General features: G+C 48.8%; 1 protein-coding gene across 18 annotated transcripts in view; it reads right to left on the bottom strand.

Annotated features, from left to right (window-relative positions):
- The window catches only part of LOC100523747 (phospholipid-transporting ATPase IB), a 516,337-nt gene that overhangs the window by 395,517 nt on the left and 93,995 nt on the right, over positions 1 to 26,825 (bottom strand). For 12 of the 18 annotated variants that reach the window (XR_014818973.1, XR_014818971.1, XR_014818972.1 and 9 more), the window contains 9 exons: positions 20,087 to 20,186; positions 19,502 to 19,600; positions 18,561 to 18,606; positions 17,854 to 17,894; positions 11,373 to 11,446; positions 9,562 to 9,631; positions 8,194 to 8,321; positions 6,926 to 7,037; positions 68 to 233 (listed from right to left, as the gene is read on the bottom strand). Coding sequence is in view for 15 of the 18 variants with exons in the window: in XM_021065485.2 (XP_020921144.1) it covers positions 68 to 233; positions 6,926 to 7,037; positions 8,194 to 8,321; positions 9,562 to 9,631; positions 11,373 to 11,446; positions 17,854 to 17,894; positions 18,561 to 18,606; positions 19,502 to 19,600; positions 20,087 to 20,186 (836 nt within the window). In the remaining 3 variants the exon portion in view is untranslated. The remainder of the gene's footprint in view (positions 1 to 67; positions 234 to 6,925; positions 7,038 to 8,193; positions 8,322 to 9,561; positions 9,632 to 11,372; positions 11,447 to 17,853; positions 17,895 to 18,560; positions 18,607 to 19,501; positions 19,601 to 20,086; positions 20,187 to 26,825) is intronic. The other 6 variants (XM_084981254.1, XM_084981257.1, XM_084981255.1 and 3 more) reach the window with 1 other exon arrangement.

Here is a 26,825-nt window from a genome sequence, read left to right as displayed (position 1 = left end):
AGGGCGGCACGCGCACGCCAGGCTGGGGCGGAGGGGCTGCGCCCCGGCCCCCCGCCCGGCCACTCACCCATCTTCTTGATGTACCAGTTCTTTCCTCCTTGAGACCCGTTCCAGTAGAGGGCGCCCACCGAGCTCACCAAGGCCATGACCAGCAGGATGCCGAACAGCACCAGGATCTGCACGTTGGTGACCTTCTCCACGTTGGATCTCTTGAGAGGCGCTTTGGTGGAGTTCTGCACGAGAGCAGTTACAGTCGGTGAGGGCCACACGACCAATGGGGAGGCCAAGCGGAGGGAGAAAGGAGGCCCGAGGACCCACTTCGACAAATCAAAAGCCTCTTTGTTTGCTTGTTTTGCCAAAGAGCCCGTGAAATTTAAAAGCATGCTGTGCTCCTAGGCAATAGCTACTTTTAAACAAGGAACCCAGAAGACACCCTCTACCACTGTAAAAGGGTACATTTCAACACTACAGCAGCCAACCATCCGTCTGAACAAGTACATTTAGCATAAAATGGGCGACTTCCATGATCTTAGAACACAACAGGTTCTAAGTCATTACAGCCCAGTTTAAAAGAAATTAGGATGGGGCCAATTCAAGAGAAACTTCAAGATTCTACATCACAAAAATCTAGAATCTTCAAAGGAATGACACAGCTCTCTACCTCACACACGAAGAGATTTTTTTGAAGCCCAATAGCTCAAAATTTGAGGCAAAGAAAAAGACATATACAAACACGTACACGTCAAAAAGGCAAAAGAGCACGGCAGGTGTGAAAATAAATGGATGGAAAAAGAGTTCGTTTGGAAAACGGTGGACAAGAAACAAGCAAGAGAAATCCAGAAAGCTCTAGGGGCCAGAAGACATCTGAACGGAGTCCTAAACCATGGACAGATGTGGACAGGACATTAAAAGCAGAAAGACAGCCTAGCCATCTGTAAATGCTCACAGCCTGCTTTCTCACTGCCAGTGGGAACCCAGCCCAGCTAGAGAAGAAGCCAGTGTGGGGAGCAATTCAGAAAGATTCGTGAAAGCCAGATGCAAGGAAAATCCGGAGCCATGGCCCCTCGGCAGCAGAAAAGCCAACACAACTGTTCACTCGGGACAGTCATTCACCTGAGGTCATTTTTACTAAAAATATTTCTGAAGGCAGTTGTGGCGGCCAGCATAACGCTCCTGCCCAAAGCTGTTCTGGTCCTTGTCCCTGGACGAAGGAATATGTTACTTTCTGCGGCTAAGGGACTCTTCTGGTGCGATTTAAGCTGCCTTGGGGAGATTAACTTGAATTATCCAAATAGGCCCAATTTAATCACACGGTCCTTTAATAATAAAATCACAGGAGGGATCCTTTCCCAGCACGGTAGGGAGGAGATGTGGGGCTGAGATGCTGAAAACAGAGGCAGTGCACCTCGGACCAAGGAATTCGGGGAGCCTCTGGAAGGCTGGAAAGGGCAAGGAAGAGATTTTCCTCTAGAGCTTCCTAGAATGTTCTAGAAAGGAAGGCTGCCCGGCTGACCTCATGATGTGGGTGAGACGCCTATCAGACCTCAGACCAACAGAAGTGTAACCTAAGAGCTTCGTGGTGTTTTAAGCCACTACATCTGTATCACCGACCACGGCAGCAGCTAACACAGTAACACAGGCGACGACAACCCCATTCCTGGAGGTGGCCAGAGCCCGGACCGGATCGGAAGCCGCAGGTGGAGACGGTGCGGCCCAGCCCTAAGGTCTCTGTCCATGAGCCCCGAGCCCCGACCCGCTACAGGCTATATGGAGCCCCAAGATCAGGTGCCCCAAAGGTCTGCAGAACACTGACGGGCCATAAAAACAGGGCTGTGAGCCGAGCCTGAGTCTCCGCTCTGCTTCACTGTCCCCCGTCTGTGTGATCACTCACAGGGCTAGGATGGAGATGCCTCTGAAAATCAGAAAGTCACCATGTGAAAACAACACGGAGATGAAAATGAGAGACAACCCATTCTGACAGTCCACACCACAAGGCCACTGAAACTTATCCAAATTCTACCACCAAGCCCCATAGTGCTACCTCATGGCCATGGCTCTCGGGAGGCAGGGGGCGCGGGGAGGCAGGCACTTGGGATGCTGGTGATTTCGCAGTATCTAAACAAGTATCTAGGAGGTCCTGCCATGGAGCAGCAGAAATGAATCCAACTAGGAACCATGAGGTTTCGGGTTTGATCCCTGGCCTCGCTCAGTGGGTTAAGGATCTGGCATGGCCGTGAGCTGTGGTGTAAGTTGCAGATGTGGCTGGGATCCTGCATGGCTGTGGCTGTGGTGTAGGCCAGCAGCCGTAGCTCCGCTTCGACCCCTAGCCTGGGAATCTCCATATGCCGCTGGTGCGGCCCTAAAAAGCAAAATAAATAAATAAACAAACAAATCATAAATTAAAAATTGTTGCAATTCTCTCTTAAAAAATTTTTTAAATGAAAAAATAATAAAAGTAATAAAATAAACAAGTATCTAAACAGTGCAGCATCTACAGCTATCTGCTGGGCGCGGCCACGTTTCCTGCTGCATGGACTCTTCCCGCCCTTCACTGCAGTTCTCCAACTCACTTGCCCCTTATAGGCTTTAAGAAACATTCCTCTGGAACCAAATGGAAATCGATTGGTAAAAGCCAACCTGTCACTCAAACAGCATCTCAAGGCCGACACGGACGGTACCACCTCAGCGTCACAGCAAGAGCCAGAAGACCAGTCTCTAGACTCCCTACCCTGACATTTTATTTTATTTCATTTTTTCTGTCTTTTTCGGGCTGCACTAGCAGCGCATGGAAATTCCCGGGCTAGGGGTCAAATCTGAGCTGCCACTGCCAGCCTAGGTCACAGCCACAGCAACGTGGGATCCAAGCCACATCTGCGACATACACCACAGCACACAGCAAGGCCAGGATCCTGAACCACTGAGCCATGCTGGGAACTCCCCTATCCTAAGCTTCTAAAAACTCAAGATAATCTTATCATTTTTAATAAGCATTCACGGAGGCACAAGCAGGAAAATAATGGACAATAAATGCTATTTCTCTGACTCCATGAGTTTAGTGACTTCTGATCTTTCTTTCCCAGTGGCTGAATCTCAGCCAGTGAACAGGTCAAGACAAGCGATGTTTCAGCCAGCACCAGAGCAACGACCCCAAACTTCAGGCTTCACCCCAGCCCCTTGGGGAAGCCAACTCCAACCCACTCCCCCACCCCCTCAGCATTTTGCTTCACAGTGAGAAGCCTCAAAGGCCAAATTCCTACCAGCACTCTAAGTTCTTCCACAAATTCCTTAGAAAAAACTGCTACTTTTGAGTGAGCAAGTTCTCAGCAGAAATAGGCCAAAAAGTCAGATGTCAGAAAAGCGTACATCTGATCTAAACACTTTACATGTTCGATCCCCTTCTAAGAAAGCAGCCGGCAGAGCACTAGGTAACATGGACCCAGGAGCCAGGCTTCCTGGGTTTGCATCCCGGCTCTCTCTCTTCCTGGGTGTGTGACTGTGGTACCTTAGAGAGATTCTGGCCTCAGTGACCTCATCCAGAAAATGGGAACAATGCTGTCTTTCTCACAGAGCCCTTGTGAGGAGTCTGCGAAGTAATTCCTGCAAATTTCTTTGAACAATGCTCAGGGCACTGCTGGCTGTAATTACCGGGATAATGTCTCTTTCCCATTCAATCAACCACAGAAATACGAGACACTGAAACACTTCTCCGTGTAAACTACCCTCCACATGAAACGACAGGACTTTGTAGAAGGCAGCCAGGGGAGGGTTTAAAAAACAAGAGAGGAGAAGAAACCCTAAAGCAAGTGTGTTTCCGCTCTGGGGTCAAGCAGCGCAAGAACAGGGGAAAAATGGTATTTCACAAACAGGACGGCTTCCAGCTATGCACGCTCTATTATATTCCTTTTAAAAGCTCATTATTTCTACTTGTTGTTTTAGCCCTAAAGGCACAGCGAGTCTGGCACAGGTGTTTGTGGGGCTTTCCGTTCTTTTCTACTGGAGCAGGCAACATGTAAGAAGCCCGGCAACGAGGTTTCTCACATGTAGGTGCAAGGAAGGTACCTGGCATACTCAAAGGATGCACCTTGCTCCAGGAAGGGAGGATGGAATTATTTCTAAGTGTCACTTCATTTATTTCTTACACGTTCGCTACAAAGCTGTAACACTAACACATGATCTAGAGAAAGCAGTATTGCACCCTGAAAAAAACACACCCAGGGTACAAGGAGTCTTCCAGAGTGGTTACATCTGTAAAATGCACGGTCTGAAAAATTAGCCTTGGGGCCCTGCTCAAATCTGAGCGCGTGAGTCGTGATCCGTCTACCATTACGGTAAAAGCAGACGTGATTTGTGGGCAGTGGGGCTCCAGGTGTTAGGCAGTGGGGGCGCCGGGCTGGGGAAGTGCAGGGTTAGGCTTGGAGCTGAGCAGCAGAGCCCTGAACTAGCCAGCCACGTGGTCTTTGAATACAGCTCAGAACCGATACACTGTTTCCAATCGTACTGAAGTAGAGTTGATTTACCTATTCATTTCTGCTGGTCACAAAGGGATCCAGTTATACACAGGTATGTCCTTTTTCACATTCTTTTCCATTATGGTGCATCCCTGGGTGTGGAAGAGAGTTCCCTGTGCTATACCTGTTAGAACGGGTTTGGGTTTTTTTTTGTGTGTGTATTTGTTTTTTAATTAAAATCTGGTTGATTTATAATGCTGTGCCCATTTCTACTGCACGGCAAAGTGACTCAGTCATACAAATACATGCATTCTTTTTTTACGTTATCTTCCATCACCGTAGGTCCCAGGAGGTCAAGAGAGTTCCCTGTGCTGTACAGTAGCACAGCAGGACCTTATTGTCTCTCCCTTCTGAATGGGATCATTTGCACCTGCCAACCCCAAGCTCCCCGTCCATCCCCTCCCCTCCTCCTCTCACTGTTTATCCATCGTATGTGTACCAGCCTGCATACTAATCCCACCCAGGGGCTGCCTCTCAGCGCTCACCAACCCCCTCCTCACGCACACAGCAACCATCCTGCCACACCTAGCGCCCACCCTCCAGGACCGCAAGGTCCCTCTGTCCTCACCCAGCTGAGGACGCGCTCTCCCTGGCGTCCCCCAGCAGAGGGCGCTCCACAGAAGCGCCTCCTCGAGAAGATGATAAACGTGGGCTCGGGACCCTGTGACATTACTCCTCTGTATTTTTTCTTTTTTTTGCCTTTTCCAGGGCCACACCTGCAACATATGGAGGTTCCCAGGCTAGGGGTCAAATCGGAGCTGTGGCCGCCGGCCTACACCACAGCCACGGCAACACAGGATCCAAGCCACATCTGCAACCTACACCACAGCAACGCGGGATCCGAGCTGCGTCTGCAACCTACACCACAGCTCACGGCAACACGGGATCCTTAACTCCCTAAGCAAGGCCAGGGATCGAACCCGCAACCTCATGGTTCCTAGTCGGATTCGTTAACCACTGGGCCACGACGGGAACTCCCACATTACTGATCTAATGCCGGCTGAAACACCCAGTTGTCAAATCCAAGCCACTTGGTGACACTGCCTTCCGCCCCTTCCCTGGACAAGGCCACCACCCCTCCCCTCCCCCTCACTCCCTGAAGACTGGAGCCACTCACTGGCTCTGGCAGCCGCCGGCACCTGGCCTTGGTCCCATCCTCCTCCTTCACTCCTCCGCCACCCCTCCTTCAGCTGCGTGCCGCGGGGTTCAGGCCGGGTCTCTCGGCTCCAGACGCCCTCCGCCCCGAAGGTCGCAGCCAGGCCCCTGCACGCTGAGGCCTGTCCCTCAGCTGGTCCAACACCGTCCTCACCCTCAGTCAGTCTCTCAGGGCCCTTCTAAGCCTCCCCTGCCTTCCCCGTCTCCACCGCATTATCCAGCTGGTGCGGGCGCTGGGGCCCCTCGCTTCACCGGTTCTAATAAAGAGCTAACTCTCTCCTCCTCCACTTGACCTCACAGAGGGGCCAACACGATAACATCCCGTCTCCGCTCGACGTGTCAAACACACTTCTTAGAACCTGGTCCACTGAAACCACCAAAGCCTTCCACGTGGACCCCGGCCCTCGGTAATGACACTCAGGACACAGTCGTCTCTGCACCCTGATTCCCCACCACTCCTTAGCCTGCCTGGCCCCCCGGGGGTGAGGCTGGGCCCCTCGCTGCAGCCACACAGCCCGGCACAAGCCGGGGCGCACGTTTAAATCAAGGAATAATGCCCAATATGTGCTGGAGAATTTACACAAATGGGCAGACAGGCCGAAAAGCCCATGCTCACTAGTAGCAACCATTAGCAAAATACGATGTCAAGTGACACCAAAGAAATGACACAGAGGGACACAGATCTATGCCGGATTCCGAAGTCGTCGGGCAAAAATGTCCGCAGAGAAATGTGGGCTATAAATTCACAAACAGTATTTTTTTTTTCAATGCATTGGGAGAAAGAACAAAATCATTTGAGTACATGTCTCTCTTTGGTATGTGACATGAAGAATAAACATGAGTTCAAAAATAACTGACGTTCAACTGTCTAGAATTCCGTTGAGTAGACAATTTCCTATAGAAATCCTAATTAATGGGGTAAAGAGAAGAAGTAAAGACAGAAACAGAGAAGTTAGAACAAACCCCCCCGGAGTCTGAGGATAAGATAGACAAGGACTGACTGTCCCACTAAATCCAGACAACAAAAACTGCTGAAATTTCAGGCAAGAGATAAATACCTGATACAGTAACAGATCCAGGAGAAACTACCTAAGAACCCAAATAAAGGCCGTGTCTTTCCAAATTTAGGTTCACAGATAAAACATGAGCTTCCTACATGCGATATCTGCGTTTTCCACCCTCTACTCTATAAAGACAAGGGGAAAAAAAAAAAAAAAAAAAGACTAAAATCAGCATTGTTTTTCAGCACAGAAATGTTTTACCTGCATGAGTTTGGTGTCGTGTCCAGTATAGACAACTATGCCAAAGACCCACTGAGTATTTCTAAGCTGTGTACCTCTTAATAAGATCTGGTCAGGCCCAAGGGCAACAGGGCTAAAAATAAGAAACAACATGGATATTTAATGAGCGGTGGAAAATCAGCATGAGTTTTCCCCCTTAATCATAAACCCACAATACATCCAACGCGTCCTTCAGTCACATCTGAGCAATTTCACGGGGACCATAAAAGGTTATCACTGGCTTCATCTACCCTCAAGAGACCCTCCCACACACAGAAGAAGGCTTATCTCATCCATTCATCAACACAGGAAAAGGGATTTCCTATAAAACATGAAAAGGGAGTTGTGTCTCCTGTAACTGCTACGAAACTCAACACCCAAAAAAGGAAATGGCTAAGGTGACCAGAAGGCTATTTGTTTGGGAAACCCAGTTTATTTCACAGACTATTTAAACAAATGCAGCTACAATATCAAATCTGTCAAAGACGGCTTCATGATAACAGAAAAGCCTGAGGGATCATGCGGAAATTCAAAACGGGAGCCTTCAGAATTGGCCTGCATCCTGCACGAAACCAAGAGGGCAGGCACACTTAGAGCGGACAGTTATTCTGGGCTGATTCCCTTCATCAGGCATCTTCCCTTGGAGTCTGTTCAAAATATAAAGGAGGGAGCATGCAGATGAAAGATGAGCGGGAGAGAGGAAACTGCGCCCCAACATAACAACAAAAAAATGATCCAAACAATAAAGCAAACAATGAAACAAATGCCAAGAGGACAAAAACCACAGAAAACAGACAACAGGGCAGCAAATGGTCTAAAGGAGAGGTAACTGTTCCTTTTACTTAACTTTCTAAAAACAGAGATACATAGAAAAAAGCAAAGGAAAAAAAAGGTATTTCTCTAATAAATGTTTAGCTTCTACACACTTCAGACACCTCTCTCCTGCTTTTCTGGTCAATTCTCTGCAGCCAACACCAATGACTCTCCTCCCTGGCAGATAATACACCCAGAACGAGCAAGCCAGCTCTGCGAGGCTCCCTTCAGACCCTGCGATGTTTTCTTGCCTGAAGCTTAAGGGAAGGTTTCAACTGATTAAAGTGGAGTTTCAACTAAAGCTCAGTGTCTGCCCCCTAAGCTAACCAACTGGAAAATATGATGAAACCAGAGCACAAACTGGCATTTCAAACGCTCCCGTCATTCTTAGCCGCACTGGAGAGAAACACTCAAAACCCAGTAAGAGGAAGCGATACCTTTTCCCATCCAAGTTCAAGTTTCCAGTGAAGTCGTAGAGGTGGCGGTTGGGCCCTTCGCACTCTACGGTCCCAGACAACCTCCTCAGCGCCTCCCTCGTCTGCATGTCGGCCGTGTGACTCAAGCCCTGAAAGTCCAACCCGGAGAGGAGACTCAACACCATCTTCCAGGCTTCACCTCCTACTCATCGAAAGGAAGTTAACAGATCAGCTAATTGAGGAAGAAGCGGGGTGGGGCTGGGGGGGGGACTCCAGCCGTCAGCCCCTCAGGAAGGACTCCACAGGCAGCTTTGGCCTCCGGACCTAAGGCAAAGGGTCCGAAAGAATTCAGTGGAGCAGAAAGATGACCATGGTGCCGACACATCCAGGCCCGAGTCACAGGTAACATTGCCAACACCTTACGGAAAGCTCCCTCCGCGGGCTGCACCCTAACCCGGCTGTCAATGCAGAGCAAAAGAACCCCTGACACAGGGTGACATCGAGCACCCCGTGTTAAAGAAAAAAACTGTCCGGAGGTCCCGCTGTGACTCAGCAGAAATGAATCTGACTAGCATCTATGAGGATGCAGGTGCGATCCCTGGCCTCGCTTAGTGGGTTAAGGATCCGGCGTTGCCGTGAGCTGTGGCATAGGCCACAGATGCGGCTCGGATCCGGCGTGGCTGTGGCTGTGGGGTCGGCCGGCAGCGACAGCTCTGATTCAACCCCTAGCCTGGGAACGTCCATATGCTGCAGGAGCAGCCCTAAACGGACAAAAAAAAAAAGGAAAAAAGACAAAAACTGTCTACACCAAATATTGAAGGCAGAAGGGAAAGATACGTGGACAGACTATCAGATTCAACTTGGTACAGTAGAACATGGAAGTGCCAAAAAGAATTAGTTGTAAACTTTAAATGGTTATCCTATGAAAGACGATTCTTCACTCCAGAATGAAAACGCATGGGAAAAGGAGCTTTATTTAAGGCATGGACATTTGGGATCTAACATACTGAATTTAAGTACTAAATACTAAAATTTGGATCGAAAGTCTACTCTCTAGAATCGGACTCTCCGTGAAAAGTGTCAGGGGAGGTGCCTCTCCACCACACACTGCCCTGTCCACCTGCGCACGGTGGATGGCTCCCCGACGGGCAGGGAGCCCAGCAGGACCCAGGTCAGGGCGTGGTGCCCTGGGTGACCCGTGTTTTCAAGCTCCCAAGGCTCTCCCTTCCTGAGCAAAGGCGTGCTCTTCCCACGGAATCTGTCAGGGTCAGGGCGGCACCTCCTGAGCCAGCCTATTTCTTCCTCCCGCAGAAGCGCCGACGGGTCCACGTGGGCAGCACCTTTGGCATCTGGACTCGCAGAGATGCAGGTCACAAAGGGCGACTTTACCTGACGTATCTTAAGGTTCGTCTCTCCGTCTAGATTGGCCGTTTCGACGTAACACATTGCCTGGGGTTCGCTGAGGAGAGAGAAGAACAGGCCACGATGGGTAAAGGTGCCCCCCACCCCTCACAGAGCAGAAAGCCTCCGCTACGCAGTGTCTGCCAGTCGGCCCTTCCAAGCGGTGTCGTCGACCACCACCGCGGAGGAGGATCGGTGAGACAGACAGACAGACACTCCTGTGAAGGCTCAGCACCAAGACCAGGCTGTCTGTCCGACAACCCGCACGGGCCCCGCCCAACAGCAGCCTGACCCCGAGTGGACAGAAATGATGGGGACGAATGGGAAGGGACGTGATGGGACACACAGGACGTTCTGGCCAAGGCCTGCCTGACTGGTGGGCTCGGTGACCGGGGCAAGTCAGAGGCTGCTGTGTCCTTGACCGGAAGGGCCGCCCAGGCCAGGCCAGCACACACGCTGCTGGAGAAGATCACGGCCAGAGGCGCTGGCCAGCCTTTCCTGCCTGCAATTTCTACTAGGTCAACAGGCAACTTTTTCGCCAAATCGCCTACCTGTAAGGACAGAAAACTGACAGGATCAACATAAGCCTGGAAGGTGCGACCATCCTATATCTGTGGCGCTCGGGACCAGGTGGCTCAGCTGGGGTTACGAGAACGGGCTCCCGGACCCCCGGCTGCTTAGGATCGCCCAGCACGGTCCTTGCAGGCCACGCAGGCAAGGGCCCCGCGGGCTCAGCCAACTGTCCAGTCTGAGTCTCTGGTTTCTCGTGCACAAAGTACGGATGACAAGGGCTGTCAGGGAGATGAAGTGGGATAACGTGCTCGGCACAAAACCCTAAAAAACATGCCATCGGCTCAGACAACCTGTATTCAAACCAGGCTCTCTGAGGCTCACAAGCAAAACGCACACCCGCTCTCAAGGGACCACGTCCCACCACGTCTGAGAGCTTCTCTGCTACGGACCCGCGGCGACAGACGTGAATCCTGCCCCACGTGGATGGTGCTTTTCCCCCCTCGAGAGGCCTGGGGCTCTGGTCTGAAACCTCAAGCAGAAAATGCAGGCTAAGGCTTCCTATCTGACAAAATGAGTGTTTAAACCCCATCCAAGAAGGTCTGTTTGCACCGGAATCAAATGCAGCCAGGCCGGGATCTACGATCCCAGGAGCACATCTTACAGGAAGGCTTGGGCTCCTTCAACCTTGAGCTCAAACAGAAGGTCATCCTTCGCGCACTTCTGGTTCCCCTTCTCATTATGTGTCACCCAAGGTAAAGGCAAGGACTGCATTGTCCATCAGGTATGCTTCCCAGTGATAATACCTCTGTAGCATAAAATTACCCAGAAATGACAGCAGCGATGCTTGGACAGAAAGGGGCCAGGGTGGACCATCTCTGAGTCGTGTATGCTAAGAAATTCCCGTGGTTCTGAACCGCTAGTAAAGGGAGACCCTGGATTCTGTAGCGAAAGCTGCTGGCTGGACCCGTCAGAACCAGGCCTGAAGTTTCAAATGCACCAGGACTGAGCTACTGTACGCTGCTCTAGAACGTTCCTTACCAATGGGGAACAACCCTGGAGAGCCACAAGATGAAAATGCATCGATAAACGGAAAAAGAGTTCAGAAACGAAGCACAAAGGAATGACTGCGAGAACAAAAACCCAGGGTCCAGGCAGGAAAATGCAAAGACGAGTAAAGGAAGAAGCGGCTGGGGACTCGGAGGGCGGCGGGGAGGAGGCTGGAGGGGCTGCCGGCACCGGGTCACACTCCGTCGCCAGCCACACGGACGCCTGGGCGCACTTCTGACCTTGAGGACAGCAGGACCACGTCCGCCGGAAGATACTGCCCGTTGACAACCTTGACGATGTCTCCCACGGCCACCTAGACGCCGGGACGAGGACAGAGAAGGGAGAGAGACAAGAGCACAAGGTGATAAAGGTGGTTAGACTCCAGAAAAAAAAAATTAGTCCAGATGGAGCTCCCGTCATGGCGCAGCACAAACAAATCCAACTAGGAACCATGAGGTGGCGGGTTCGGTCCCTGGCCTCGCTCCGTGGGTTAAGGATCCAGCACTGCCGGGAGCTGGGGTACAGGTCGCAAACATGGCTTGGATCCTGAATTGCTGTGGCTGTGGGTGTAGGCTGGCAGCTGTAGCTGCAAATCAACCCCTGGCCTGGGAACCTCCATATGCCACAGGTGTAGCCTTAAAAAAAAAAAAAAGCACACACAAAAAATTACTATATATAACAATGCCATGAAGCTGGGAAGGCAGAGAAGCTCAAACTCTGTTCCTCAATGAGAATCAGAGGAAAATCTTCAATACAGACCAAGGGTCATAGGGCTTTTTTGCAAAGATGATGAACAAAGAAGAAAGACGTGAGGCGGGAAAAAGACAAGTCACAACAGCTACCGGGGTGTGGCTTTCTCACGGTTATTCTTGCACGTACAAACACAGGCATGTCCCTCCACTACCGTGCAGGGGCTGAGCCGTTGAGCTCACGGCTCCAGAGCCACCTAGATCCCTGGGTCAAATCCCCCGTGGAAGCCCTTCTGGGTGCATGTAACCCTGCACGGCTCATGCCAACTCCCGTACCTCACTCCCCCGTCTGTACCATGAGGTCGACAGCACACAGACCCCTGGCTCGTTACAAGGATCAGCTGACCAAACGCGTGGAAAGCTCCTCTGCTTTACAGCTGGGGAAACTGAGACCGGAAGGGACACACGTGGTCATGGGCACAGCACCAGCGAGGGCTGGGAGGGGGAGTCAAAGCCAGGCCATCGGGCTGGATCTGATTAAAAGGTAACCCTAAATTCACCCCTACATAGTCTATCTGAAAGGTCCCCCGGAAACAGACCACCGGAAACAGATCTGTGCGGTCTCAGGAAAGTGCCAGAAAAAGCCACCACCCAAGTCAGAGGCCACCTTGGGAAACAGACCCCACTGGACAGAAGACCCCAAGCCAAATTAAGAGTTCATTTGCAGAACATGAGCCCATGGCCGAGGGTCTTTGGGGCCTTTAAACAACATTGCAGATGCGCCTGCTGGTGAGAACATGGGCTTTCAAGCCAGGCAGGCCCAGGCTCGGACCCAAGCTTCACAGATACTCTGGGAGCCTGGCCAACTCTCTGAGCTCCCGCAGCCTCACTCATAAAATGGGAGATGCCAACACTGACCTCAAGGGGGTGATGCAATGAGCGGGGAAGGGTCTGAGGAACCTGGCAGGAAGCAGGTGCGTGGAAGTGTAAGCCTCCAGCGTCCCTGAATGGGGATGGAGAGTGTGAAGGCCAGGATGGCGGAGTTCCCTGACGGCCCAAGAAGGAAGGCTGTATCTGGTGCACAATTTTAAGACTTGAGAAGTGCACCCCTACGGACCCTGTGGGGCCTTCACGCCACAGACCCCTCTCCCATATCCTCTGCTGCAGCTCCCCGCTGAAGCACCTAGATAGTAGCGTCTGAGGCCCATCTCCTGAGCTGCTTTACAGATGCTGAAACCCCGACCCAGTGGAAGACATCAACTAGCCAATGGCCGTGAGCACAGAGCCCAGATCTACTGGTGCATGAAGACGGATAATGGGAACCCCTGCGACCTCGCCCTGCGACCTCACCATCAACCCACCAGGGAACTGTGCACGAGCCGATCACATACCCTGGGGCGCCCCTTCCTTCCCTGGCCTTTAACATGCTCTGCTGACAGGGAACTCTATCCAGTCTCTTTGGATAGACCGTGATGCACAATAAGAGAAGGAATATGCATACACAGGCAGGACTGGGTCCCTTTGCTGTACCGTAGAAATTGGCACAACACTGTGAGCCAACTATATTCCTATTAAAATAAGTTTTAAGAAATAATATACAAATGCTTTGCTGAGAGCCTTCAGGAAGTTCTGGTGTTTGGAGAACTAGCTGCCTGGACTCCTTGCTTGGCACCTGCAATAAAGGCCCTTTTCTCCGCCACAACCCGGCGACAGGAGGTGGGGGCTTTGCTGCACGGGGGGCAGGAGGACCCAGGGTTGGTTCAGTAACAGAAGAGCACGGGACTTGCGGTTTCCTGTTCTAACCCACGTCACTATGCTCCTAGAAACCAAGAATGGTGGAAACTACTAGACTTTACGAGCCAGGATAATGGCCCTGGCGGGGGGCCGATATTCCTTTTTTTTTTTTTTTTTTTCATTAGGAAAAAGGAACGTTGCCAGAATCGGTCCTGTGAGTGCTCTGATTTGCTCATCAAAGCGTGTGCGCGAGTCCAAGGAATCGGGTTGAACATCAAGAAGGGCGGGAAACGATACACTCGAGCCTCGGTCCACTCGACGTGCAAGGCCAACTGAAAGGCCAGAGAAAGACATATAATGAGAGTGGGTTCCCTAGGAAAGCCAAAGAAGAGGAGCCACAGGGCGATGTCGACACGCCTCCGTACACAAGCAAAAATACTTATGAAAACTGCACGTTTCCTAAATATAAAAATACTTTATGCAAAGTTTAATTGCATAGAAAAAATCACAATTAGTTAAGAAAAAACTAGAAAGGAAAACAACATGTTTTCAAAAGAAAAAAGGCAGTGGATTTTATTTATTTTATTTACTTTTTTTTTTTTTCTTTTTAGGGCTGCACCTGAGGCATATGGAGGTTCCCAGGCTAGGGGTCCAATCGGAGGTGTAGCCACCAGCCTACACCACAGCCACAGCAACACGCCATCCAAGCTGTGTCTGCGACCCACACCACAGCTCATGGCAACACTGATCCTTAACCCACTGAGAGGCTGGGGATCGAACCCACAGCCTCATGGATCCTTGTTGGGTTCATTACCACTGAGCCACAACGGGAACTCCCCCACCCATCTTCCACCCAGCTGCCTCCTGTTCACCCTTCAAGCGAGCCCTGCAGCATCTCACAAGGCAGCCTTTCCTGAGCAAACTGCTGGTTCCCTGGGCACCTGAAGCAGGCCCCTCCCAGGGCTCAGCCCCGCCCAGTGTTACCTGCCCATCACCCCCACGCCACCCGTGATACCGAAGTGGGATTCCCAGACCAACAGCATCAGCCTCACCTAGGAACGTTTGAGATGCAGATTCCCAAGCCCCAGCCTAGATCTACTCAATCAGCGAGTCTCAGAGGGTCCCTGGAGTCTGAACCACTTACAAAGCCCCTCAAAGGGCAGGGGCTCCTACTGCTTTGCACCCCCAAACTCAGCCTTGGGTACATGCCGAGAAGTCCATTTAAATAAACAAAATGCATCTTCAGCTGAAATAAGAATACATGTGGCAAAGCAGCTCACAGGTATTGGTTTGGGTTTTTGTTTTCGTTTTCTCCCAAGGGTATGTGGGAAACAGTACTGAGCTTTGGGAAGCTGAATCCAGTGACTCCTGGATCTGGAATTCTGAGATCATCATTGCATTTTCTGCTGCTCCAAGTGGTGTCAACAACCCAGATCCGAATAATTCTCCCTTCCAGCAGTGTGAGCACTTTGTGGGGAGGGGAGTGGCAACAGGAACACTGAGGAAAGAGAGGCCCTCCCTAGAGCCCGGGTCTTCCTGAATTGCTACAAAACTGGGAGTATTTCCACCTTCTGGGAAGGCAAGAATTTCCAACAACTTGACCGAGTGAGGGAATACAGAATATCTAGAATACAGGACTTCTAGATGGCCACTAAGCAAGAAAATAAAATGGGGAAAAGACAGTCTTTTCAGCAAGCATTGCTGGGAAAACTGGACAGCCACATGTAAATCAATGAAACCAGAACACATCAAACTCTCACCATGCACAAAAATAAACTCAAAATGGCTGAAAGACTTAAACGTAAGACAAGACACCATCGAACTTCTTGAAGAGAACACAGGCCAAACATTCTCTCACATCAACCTTACAGGTGTTTTCTCAGGTCAGCCTCCCAAGGCAACAGAAATAAACACAAAAATAAACCAACGGGACCTAATAAAACTGACAAGCTTTTGTACAACAAAGGAAACCATTAAAAAACCCCAAAAAGTCAACTCACAGAATGGGAGAAAATAGTTTCAAATGATGCAAATGATAAGGGCTTAATCTCTACAATATACAAACAACTTATACATTTCAACAGCAAAAAAGCCAACAACCCAATGGAAAAATGGGCAAAAGACCTGAACAGGCATTTCTCCAAGGAAGATATACAGATGGCCAACAAACACATGAAAAAATACTCAACATCACTGATTATCAGAGAAATGTGCAAATCAAAACTACCACGAGATACCACCTCACACCACTCAGAATGGCCATCATTAATAAGTCCACAAATAACAAATGCTGGAGAGGGTGTGGAGAAAAGGGAACCTCCTGCACTGTTGGTGGGAATGTAAGCTGGTACGAGCACTGTGGAGAACAGTATGGAGGTATCTCAGAAAACTATATAGAGAACTACCATATGACCCAGCAGTCCCACTCTTGGGCATATATCTGGACAAAACTTTCCTTGAAAAAGACACATGCACCCGTATGTTCATTGCAGCACTATTCACAATGGCCAAGACATGGAAATAACCCAAATGTCCATCGGCAGATGAATGGACTAAGAAGATGTGGTATATCTACACAATGGAATACTACTCGGCCCTAAAAAAGAACAAACTAATGCCATTTGCAGCAACATGGATGGAACTAGAGGCTCTTATGCTGAGTGAAGTAAGTCAGAAAGAGAAAGACAAATACCATATGGTATCCCTTCTATCTGGAATCTAATATACGGCACAAGTGAACCTTTCCACAGAAAAGACATTCATGGACTTGAAGAAAAGAATTGCGGTTGCCAAGGGGGAGGGAGTGGGATGGACTGGGATTCTGGGGTTAATAGATGCAAACTATTGCCTTTGGAGTGGATAAGCAATGAGATCCTGCTGTACAGCACAGGGAACTATATCCAGTCACTTGAGATGGAACATGATGGAGAATAATGTGAGAAACAGAATATATGTGTGTGTGTGTGTGAGAGAGAGAGAGAGAGAGAGAGAGAAAGAGAGAGACCGGGTCACTTTGCTGTACAGTAGAAAAGTGACAGAACACCGTAAACCAACTACAATGAAAATATAAAAATCATAAAAAATAGATGGCCACCAGGGGTAAGGTGCTCCCACAAAACTCTACAAAGGGCCTCAATGCTTCTCCTGTAACAAAGTAAAAAGAAAACAAAAATCAAAATAAAAACTACAGTTACCATATCACGGGCAGCCTGCAAACTCACACAGTCAAAGAGGCTTTTTTTTTTTGTCTTTTTGCCACTTCTTGGGCTGCTCCCGAGGCACATGGAGGTTCCCAGGCTAGGGGTCGAATCGGAGCTACAAAAGCAACGTGGGATCCAAGCCATGTCTGCAACCTACACCACAGCTCAGGGCAACGCTGGATCCTTAACCCACTGAGCAAGGGCAGGGATCGAACCCACAGCCTCATGGTTCCTAGTCAGATTCGTTAACCACTGCATCACGATGGACACTCCCAAAGAGGCATTTTAAACATCGCTTATTAAATGCTTAGCAAGAGCAATTATTAAAAGTTACCCGTCTACACAGTGGTTTCCTTCTGAAATCACTTAGTGAGTTCTGAATCTTGGAGTCAGCCTCCGAAAACATCTTGTGACCGCTAGGAGGTTCCAGCCACAACAGAGACTCACCAAAAAAAGCTAATTGTAGTAGATACAAAATCCCCAGATGGCACAGCATATTTCTTCTCCATCTTTCTCTTTGTCACTAGTCACAACCAAAACACCACGCCATTCTCCAACCCTGCCCACCTCACACCCCGAGGACTTGGCAATAAACCCGCCTGGCTTGTGTAAAGCTGAGAGCAGCAACTTGCAGCCTCGGAACCAACACAGGATGATTCCTGACCCCCTATATACAGCGCGAATCATGAACCCAAACTGTTTCCACCAAAAATGTCCGAAGCGAGAATCTCCAAGGTTTAAAAAAAAAAGGGGAATCTTTAAAAAAATCGAATTTAGGTTAAGAATAGAAGGCCAGAGAAACACATTTCTTGCCTTGGACTTGCAAACTAGAAAATGCTTTGCAATGTCAGAAATACTCATCAGATGCAACGCATTTCCTGGCTCTGAACCGACACAGGGAGCGTCTTTCTAGACAATGCAGGGACGGAGAAGACAGGCATTGGTTCTCGGAAAATCTCAGGGGAAAACTCCACGAGGCCAAACTTAAATGAAATGGAGATGGGGCTTAACACTAACTTGACTCTGCAATCACACCAGCAATTAATCACAAGCCTCCACACCGTACTACCCGGCGTATCTTTAAAATTAGTTGTTACCTCTTTCCACATGATGGTATGCCACATACCATTTCTTAACACTGAAAAAGAAAAGCAGAACAGCGCACTGGTTAAAGCTGATGATAATGCACATAAAACCAGCTTCCCAACATCTTAAAGCCTCCTTTTAAAATTCCACTTGTTAACTCCAGTATAGCATTTCCTTACATATAAAGGTATAATACCATCACTGCCCCAAAAGAAGCCACAATCTAGGCACTCAGGTACCATATATACAGTAATAGATGCACCCACATAGAGACTGTGCAATGTAATGAAATCTACTCATAAATAGCCCATATGAAGGAAAAGAATCCCCTTGCTGTTACAAGATTTACCAAAACACACACTCAAATACACACCCCCCGCTAACAAGACACAGCTACTATTCTAGAAATTCTAGGACACCCAAGTAGAGGGCAATTTTAAGCCAAGAATATGGATGCCTGGACTTTTGATAGATATACAGTATGTCTAGCTCCTGAAAACTACCACCTTGTCTAAAACTCTAAAACAGACGAACCTTGTTCAAATCTCAATTGCCAGGACTCGCCTTCTCTTGGATTGTTTGTGATTTTGCCATTTTTAAAGTATTTTCTATTTCCCTCAATTTATCTCCATACCACTAGCTACCTAGAAAAATTCCGCAAATGCAGGTCTTGTTCTCACATTTTCAAGTGGAAAAGTGACTCGGTCCAGCATCTTACCTATCGTTTTCTTTTTGTTAACTGCATTGTCTGCCTTATGTCGCTTCTGTCACAGAAAGAAAAAAAAAAAAAAAAGGTGTTAGTTTCAAAAGTTCCAAACGAATAATCGAAACAGTAAGTAATAAGATCAGGCAAACACGGGACAAGAAAAGCAATAGGCAGTGACGCTAATGCCTTAAAATTCCATTCACTGGTCATGGGGCGGCTTCACTCACTAAATTCAGTTAAATAACGTGGGAAACGCAGACACGGCTTAAATGAGTACATCTTGGTTCAAGCAAGGAACAAGCACTTTGAGGTCGAAGACTTCTCGGTCTACAGCAGTTTTAGATCAGACTCAAAGATTATTCTGGATGATCAACAACAAATAACGGAGTTCATGTTACTGACAAAGACCTTTGGGGGCAAAGTCTCGTTGCTTTGACTTGTATTGCATTTATTCCTTTACTGTTCCCAGAAAATGTGCATGACAAGCATGGAGGGGTGGACAGACAGACAGATGGACAGAGAGGAAGGGAAGAGGGAGAGAATGAGCAGAGAGAGAGGGGAGGACAGGGGACAGGACAGAGAGCAAACAAGAGGGTCTGAATACGCGGCAGCCGATGAACTTGGAGACGCACTGAAACAAGTGTGAGAAAGGAGGAAACTCTTGCAAAATGACCTCAATGCTGCAGCCACACGGCCCCTCAATGTGCCACCCAAACTAGCACCCGCTGGAGGAGGAATACGAAATACACCAGTGGCAGAAAATCAAAGGGGCCCATACACCTAACGTCAGACCCTGGGTAGACACGTTCCCTCCCCCAAATACCATCACAAACCCTGCAGGGCTGGTGAGCCCACAGACCGGTGTTCCTGCCCCCAAGACTCCAACACAAGCAGCGGCGTGCTGAACGTTATAGCCAAGGCAATGCGTTTATCATCTGAAAGCAAAGACTTACAAAATCTTCTACGATCTCTTTGATGCCTGCGATTGTTAAAATAATGATCAATGGCACCAGGGTGGTGTATCTTCCCGTTGGAGATACATCTGGGATTTGCTGTAAAATAAAAGACCAAAAGGAGGACATGGGCAAGTCAAACTCCTCTCTTTGAAAAAGAGAACACAGCCCTCACCCTGCACGCGTCTGCACTTCTGTACCATTTCTGTTATGCCAGAGTGAATACCTGATTTGAAAAACCAGCTAAGTGGGTTATGTATTTTTAAAATGTTATCCACCATCGCATTGTGTTTGGAACAGAAAAAAGGATTAAAAGTCGGACCCCATGGCCATTTTTCAATGCCTCTTTTCATAACTGCAATGATTCCTGAGTCAACACCCAAAGAGACTTCTTTAGGTGTTGATCTTTCTTTATGCAAAGATCACGCTTGTTCAGGCAGAAAAAGGACTGGACGGTGGAGCTAAATTTCCTTCGAGTCTGATGATACTTTCTCAGTTAAGTGACCTTATACCAAAATCTCATTTTGCATGCAATGAAGGTCATGAATTTAAAATAACAAAAAAACAAACCAAAAAAACCCTCACCTGTAATAAGGCAATGAAGAGGAAGAAGGCGTTGGCAGCTCTCCGGATCTGCTCATACAAGAATCGAGGTAGAAACGTCAACACACTGTACTTGGCCGTGCTGTGAGGACAGAGCGAAACACTGCCATCAGTTACAGATGGAAATTCTACACAGCAAGAAAACGAAGCTTCAAACACAACGCAAGTGACTGTAAAAACAAAATATTTCAAAACTCAGGACAAGAACATGGCTGTGCTGGCCCTCCCGTTCAAAGCCTCATTTTGTAAAAAGACGCCCATGATAAAATCTTCCAATGTACAAAACTCTACTTAAAAGAGACACATGCGCCCGCATGTTCATTGCAGCACTATTCACAATAGCCAGGACGTGGAAACAACCCAAATGTCCATCGACAGATGATTGGATTCGGAAGACGTGGTATATATACACAATGGAATACTACTCAGCCATAAAAAAGAATGATATAATGCCATTTGCAGCAACATGGATGGAACTAGAGAATCTCATCCTGAGTGAAATGAGCCAGAAAGACAAAGACAAATACCATATGATATCACTTATAACTGGAATCTAATATCCGGCACAAATGAACATCTCCTCAGAAAAGAAAATCATGGACTTGGAGAAGAGACCTGTGGCTGCCTGATGGGAGGGGGAGGGAGTGGGAGGGATCGGGAGCTTGGGCTTTTCAGACACAGCTTAGAATAGATTTACAAGGAGATACTGCTGAATAGCATTGAGAACTTTGTCTAGATACTCATGTTGCAACAGAACAAAGGGTGGGGGAAAAAATGTAATTATAATGTATACATGTAAGGATAACTTGATCCCTTTGCTGTACAGTGGGGAAAAAAAAAGAATACTGTTTTCACCAATGTTAATAAACATGACATGACAAAATCATTTGAAAAAAAAATCTTCCAATGTGATCTTGGTTTTCCAACTTTGACAGATATGAGTTCTGTCAGCATCACGTGGTATAAACAGGGAAATCTACCCACCTTCTCGGAGCCTTGTGCTCTGAACTTGCTAAGCATATAAACAATGTTTGTGGAGCTCCCTCCGTGGCTCAGCGGGTAGTGAATCCAACTAGCATCCCTGAGGATGCGGGTTCCATCCCTGGCCTCGCTCAGTGGGTTAAGCATCCGGCGTTGCCGTGAGCTGTGGTGTAGGTCGCAGGTGCAGCAGGTGGTGCTGCTGTGGCTGTGGTGTAGGCCAGCAGCTGCAGCTCCAATTGGACCCCTAGCCTGGGAACCTCCGTATGCCTTGGGTGTGGCCCTAAAAGGACAGAAAGACCAAATAAGTAAATAAACAAACAAACAGAGTTTGTAAAGGGAAGATAGGTTTCAAAGATCAGAAAGAGGCACACATTCCTGGTGCAGTAACTTAAGAACATGAAAACAGAGAGCTGGAGGCATCAGCCAGGTGACTCCCAAGAGCGGGGTAGGATTATTATGCTGGAACTGGTGCTGCGCTGTCTTAACTCCGAGCCACTGATCCAGTAGGAAGTCAGCTCTGTCAGGCGCGTGCCCCGGTAACGGGCGTGTGGTTATCAGTTCACTGTGACCCTCTGGATACTCACCGCACACGCAGCATCCTCCACCAGAGCCTAGCGAACCCCTAGCACACAGCCTTGATTCTGCCACCTCCACTCGGCTCCCACCTGAGACAACCTCTCCTTCCACACGTGCCTCCACAACCCAACAGTCCTTCCCGTCTCGGCCGCCCCCACCCCCGACCGACCATCCGTCCATCTCCCATGAGGTCTGGTCAAACTCACAAATGCTCTTCTCCTTTCACATCTCAGTGTGGTGTGTACACCTCCATTGCGTGGCCTCTGTCTGGCTTTGTGTTACATTTAACTATCCTCAGAACAGATTCTGGCACAGTAAGAATGCTGACTTTGGTTTTTTGGGTTTTTTTTTTAAAAAAAAAAGAGAGCGAGCAACAATTGGTCCCAAATGGAGTCACGTGTGCTCAGCCCACACCCTCAAACCGAGACTCAGGGCCCGACCTAACTGCGGTTTCAGAGTCTCCCAGGAATGCAACCTAAACCAGTCAGTCTGGAACCACGTGGTCAGCCCTGGTGACATAATCTGAGTGACAGACCCCAGTAGTCCCCAAAAGAAGGTGACCTCACCCCAAACCATCTACTCTTTGCTAACAGCCTCCTCATCCTGCCCCCGTCTGCCTGTAACATCTCACACTTTGTCCAGCTCCTCAGAGCTCCTTTCTATCGGCTCAGTGGGATCCTGCCTAACTCATGACTCACTGAACAAAGCCAACAAGGTCTTTAAAATTTACTCAGTTGATGAGTTCCCTAGTAGCACAGCAGCTTAAGAATCCAGTGTTGTCATTCCAGTGGCTCAGGTCACTGCTGTGGCACAGGTTTGGTCCCTGAGCCAAGGAATTTCTACATGCCATGAGTGTGGCCAAAAAAAAAAAAAAAAAAAATTATTCAGTTGAATTTTGTTGGGTTTTTTTTTTAAACAACTTCAACTTCATACTTTCCTAGCACTTAGCAGATAAGCAATGAACAACGAAATCAGCCAAAGGAGACCTGAGGGATAAAATGATGCACACCTGTGTCAGCTACTCCAAGGCTCATCACAGATTCACCTGCCCAAGTCCAAGCTCACCTTCTGAAGACGTCAAGCCGACTCTTACCTTGGCCTCATTATGTACACAGCAATTACCCTACCATACAGGTTACATACACAGCAATTACCCTAAGGCTATCAGCTGATTTTTCAGCAGAAACTCTGCAGGCCAGAAGGGTGTGGCATGATATACTTAAAGTGACTTAAGGGGAAAAACCCACAACCACGAATATACTACCAGCAAGGTACTCATCCAGATTAGATGGCGCGATCAAAAGTCTTAGAGGCAAGCAAAAGCCAGAGTTCAGTGTCACCAAACTAACTTTACAAGAGATATTAAGGGGAATTCTCGAAGCAGAAAAGGCCACGACCAGAAACATGAAAATTACACAAGAAAAAATGTCACTGGTAAAGATAAATATACAACGAAGGCAGGAAATCGACCACAGAAAAAGCCAGCAGGAAGGTTAAAAGACAAAAGTAGTCTTATCAGCTATAGCTACAGTAATTATCAAAGGACACACAAAGAGATGTAAAATATGTCGAAAACAGCACACCAGGAGTCCCTGTCATGGCGCAGTGGTTAACGAATCCGACTAGGAACCACGAGGTTGTGGGTTCGATTCCTGACCTCGCTTAGTGGGTTAAGGATCCGGCGTTGCCGTGAGCTGTGGTGTGGGTCGCAGACGCGGCTCGGATCCCGAGTTGCTGTGGCTCTGGCGTAGGCTGGCGGCTACAGCTCCGATTCGACCCCTAGCCTGGGAACCTCCATATGCCGCAGGAGCGGCCCTAAAAAGACAAAAAAAAAAAAAAACAAAACAAAACAGCACACCAACATGCAGAATATCATATGTCAATTATATTCTAGTAAAACCAGAAGGAAAAATAAAAGCACTGTAATAAAAACATATGGAAGTTGAATATATACATAGTAAATTGCTGGGAAGAAATACTTGATATTTTTTTTTAAAGTTCAGTAGAAAAATGAAGCAGGAAAAGCAAATTATATGAGAGAAGAGCCAAGCAGCCTTGATACACTGCTTCACTAACTGAGCCTGAAGTAAGCTACATCTTCATCTCCAAGAGAAGTCAGAGAGATGTCTTCTAAACCCAACCTAGAAATACAATGGAGATGACCCGAAGAAGTAACAATAGCAAGTTCAAAGTGGCTGCCTTTGGTGGAAAGAATGAGAAGAAATGGGATGGAGGCTACTGATTTTCATATGAAGCTTCCACAGCATCTGAACCTTTAACTAGCTGCTTGTGCTATTTTAAGAGTTTAAATAAAGTTAATAGCACCCCGACGTGTTAAGGGACGGTCGGTTCTTCTCTTTTGAGCTAATGGCAGGAATGGGCATACACAGGGAGCAGTTTATTAGAACATGCCATCAGGCTGAAGACCTCGTGTGTTCATACAGGGCTTCCCACCACAAAATGATCTCAGAACACTCCTATCTGAGAGTAATCCTGGCATCACTTCCTTCCGCCAGAAGCGCCTGGGCCCTGGGCCCTGCAGAGAAGGAAAGGAATTCTAGCCTGCGCCCCCCCGCAAGGCTCACGATAAGCAAACATCAATCTGGCACCCAGAGTACGAAGCATGTATGTGCTTGGTCCTTTGAGAAGCATCTTTAGCCTGGAACTCGGCCCACAGGAGAAAGGAGAGTCAAGCCCTTCCCCTTAAATGCAAACCACCTTCTGCAGAACGTCAGCTCCTGCCAAGTTCTCTTCTTTCCTTTCACCCTCTGCAAAAACCGTGGACTTCGTTCTTTCTTCTCATCAAACCACATCCTTCTCTTCTGAGCCAACAGCCCCAGGGTCGCCCTCTCTGCAAGCTTTTCGTGTCATTTGTGTCTTCCCGATGCACAGTCCCTAATCCACCCACCCATTCATTTCAATTCTGCGCGAGCTGGCGCGGGGACAGAGAGCAGTTCCTTCTCTGCTGAGGGTGAGCTCTAGGGCCCATGGAGCATCTCTGCCCTTCATCACCTGTGCTTGCCTTGCAGGTACCCAGGGCACCACACAGGGCAGACCAGCGGCGCAGCGCCCTCTGCTGGCCAGCCTACACGGCAGGGTTTCAGCCGCTTAAACCTCCCCGCCCTGCCCAGCCCGAACCCGACCTCCTTCCTCAGTTATTGTCTATACGGCTCCCCAGTAAAGCCATGCTGAAGGAAGACCTTCCGTCCTTTATTCCATCTTAATAAGGGGTCCTCGTGGCCACTGAATATTAAAAAAAAAAAAAACAGTACTGTAGTTCATTCCTAAGTAATCCTAAGACATTTTCTCATCTTTTAATTTACTTGTTTATATAGTCGGAGTTAGATCCAGTGAGATCCAGAGTTGGTGCATCCCAGGATATAGTGAGCATACAATGTGTACATGATTTGGGAATCTCATTTTTCAAAAAATACAGAATGACAAAGATAAAATAGGGCACCAAAGTGAACATTTCGAATGAGGGGTGGGAATCACCACATAATTCATGACAGCTGAACTATATCACAAGGCAACATCCAAAACACAGTTTATATTAAATATCTGATATTCTGTAATACTTCTCCCCATACTTCTTTTTTGATACTTTTTATTTTTATTTTTTTCATTTTTACTTTTTTTCTTTTTATGGCTGTACCTGCAGCATGTGGAAATTCCTGGAGTTACAGCTGCCGGTCTACACCACAGCCACACCGGATCCAGTCCACATCTGTAACCTATGCCTCAGCTCACAGCAACCCCAGATCCTTAACCTACTGAGCAAGGCCAGGGATCGAATCCACATCCTCACAGATACTATGTCGGGTTCTTAATCCACTGAGCCGCAGTGGGAACTCCTAATTTTCAATTTTTAATTTATTTTTATTTATATATTTTTTCCCGAACCTCTTGTCAATATCTTCAACATCGGCCAATTCCAAGGTCGTGACCTTCTCTGACCTTTCCTGAACAACAACGAGGTGGGTACCAACCTCGAGGACAGAAGAGGGAGGTCACAGGGGGTCCTTCTCAACCCTCCTCCCCGATCCTCACTTTGCCCAAATCTTATCCGTCAAGGTCTTTACGACAGTGCAAGACCGCTGGTGCGGAGGGGACACAGCTGAGGAGACCTGAGAAAATACCAGCTGGGTCACCTCGGATGGAGGTGACCGGGGACCCCCCTTAGCAGAGGGCCACCAGGGAACACGGAGAAGCTCACAGGGGAAGCCCCAGGACGCGGCTCCCCCAGTCACCAAGGCCCTGCCCCTGCCCCTGCCCGCGCCGCGGGAAAAGCAGGCTTGACTCACCTGGATCCGCGCACACTAGCGTCCTGCTCCTTGGGCCCCAGTGCTCCCCATCCTCCCCAGGAAGGGCTGGGTCTCCGGCCCTGGTCCAAGTTCAAGGTCTGCCCACCTGCCCCCCAGGTCTGGTACCCTCTGACCTGTCCAATGCCGTGGCCTTGCCCCCTCCCTTCTCTATCTACCCTCAGCCTATAAACACGCTCCCTACTCTCTTTGGCAAGATCTCCTTTTGAATTAAATCCCTCCCTGGCTTCTCCCCTTCCATCCGCCCCTCCATCTCCCTTCACGGCCAACGGCCCGCTGCCTGCCCGCCGCTTGCTCTGGCCTGGCTCCCGGGTGCTCTTGGTTCCTCAGCTTCTCTCGGGGGAAGGGGTCCTGCCCACCCCTCCTCCTCCTGAAGGGCCGCCCTTGGTTCCTGCAGCCCCTCCTCCTCCCCAGGCACCACCTCCCCTCCTCCTCGGATGAGCCATTCGACACCCGTCTTCTCTTGCTCGACATCCACCTCCACGTCTCAGCTGCCACCAGGGTGCACACGGTCACCAAACCCACCTCCAGCTGTGACCTCAACCCCAATGTCCCTCCCCTTCCTGGACCAATATGTGTAACCTCTGGATACACCTGCATGCCCGGCCCAGACTTGCAAGCTCAGCCTGGTCCAAACTGATGCCCTATCCCATCTCCCATTTGGTTAGTCACGGCCCGAGGAGTTCCAGCAACCAGGAGTCCAAAAAAGGCAAAGGAAGCAACAACAGCAGATGAAACAAATGACAAGAGTGAGGACAAGTGTCCCCCGAATGGAAAAAGGCTCTCTACAGGGATGCTGGCACTTAGCTCAGGAAAAGTAAAAACTAGTCCATGAGCAGCGA

The sequence above is a fragment of the Sus scrofa genome, chromosome 11, assembly GCF_054392235.1.
Source record: "Sus scrofa isolate SSC_HxYL_T2T_F1_AM1 chromosome 11, Sscrofa_HxYL_maternal_Yorkshire_Landrace_v2.0, whole genome shotgun sequence".
NCBI classification, from domain to species: domain Eukaryota; kingdom Metazoa; phylum Chordata; class Mammalia; order Artiodactyla; family Suidae; genus Sus; species Sus scrofa.
The sequence above is the reverse complement of the archived record's forward strand: the minus strand, read 5'-3'. Positions and strand labels throughout refer to the sequence as shown.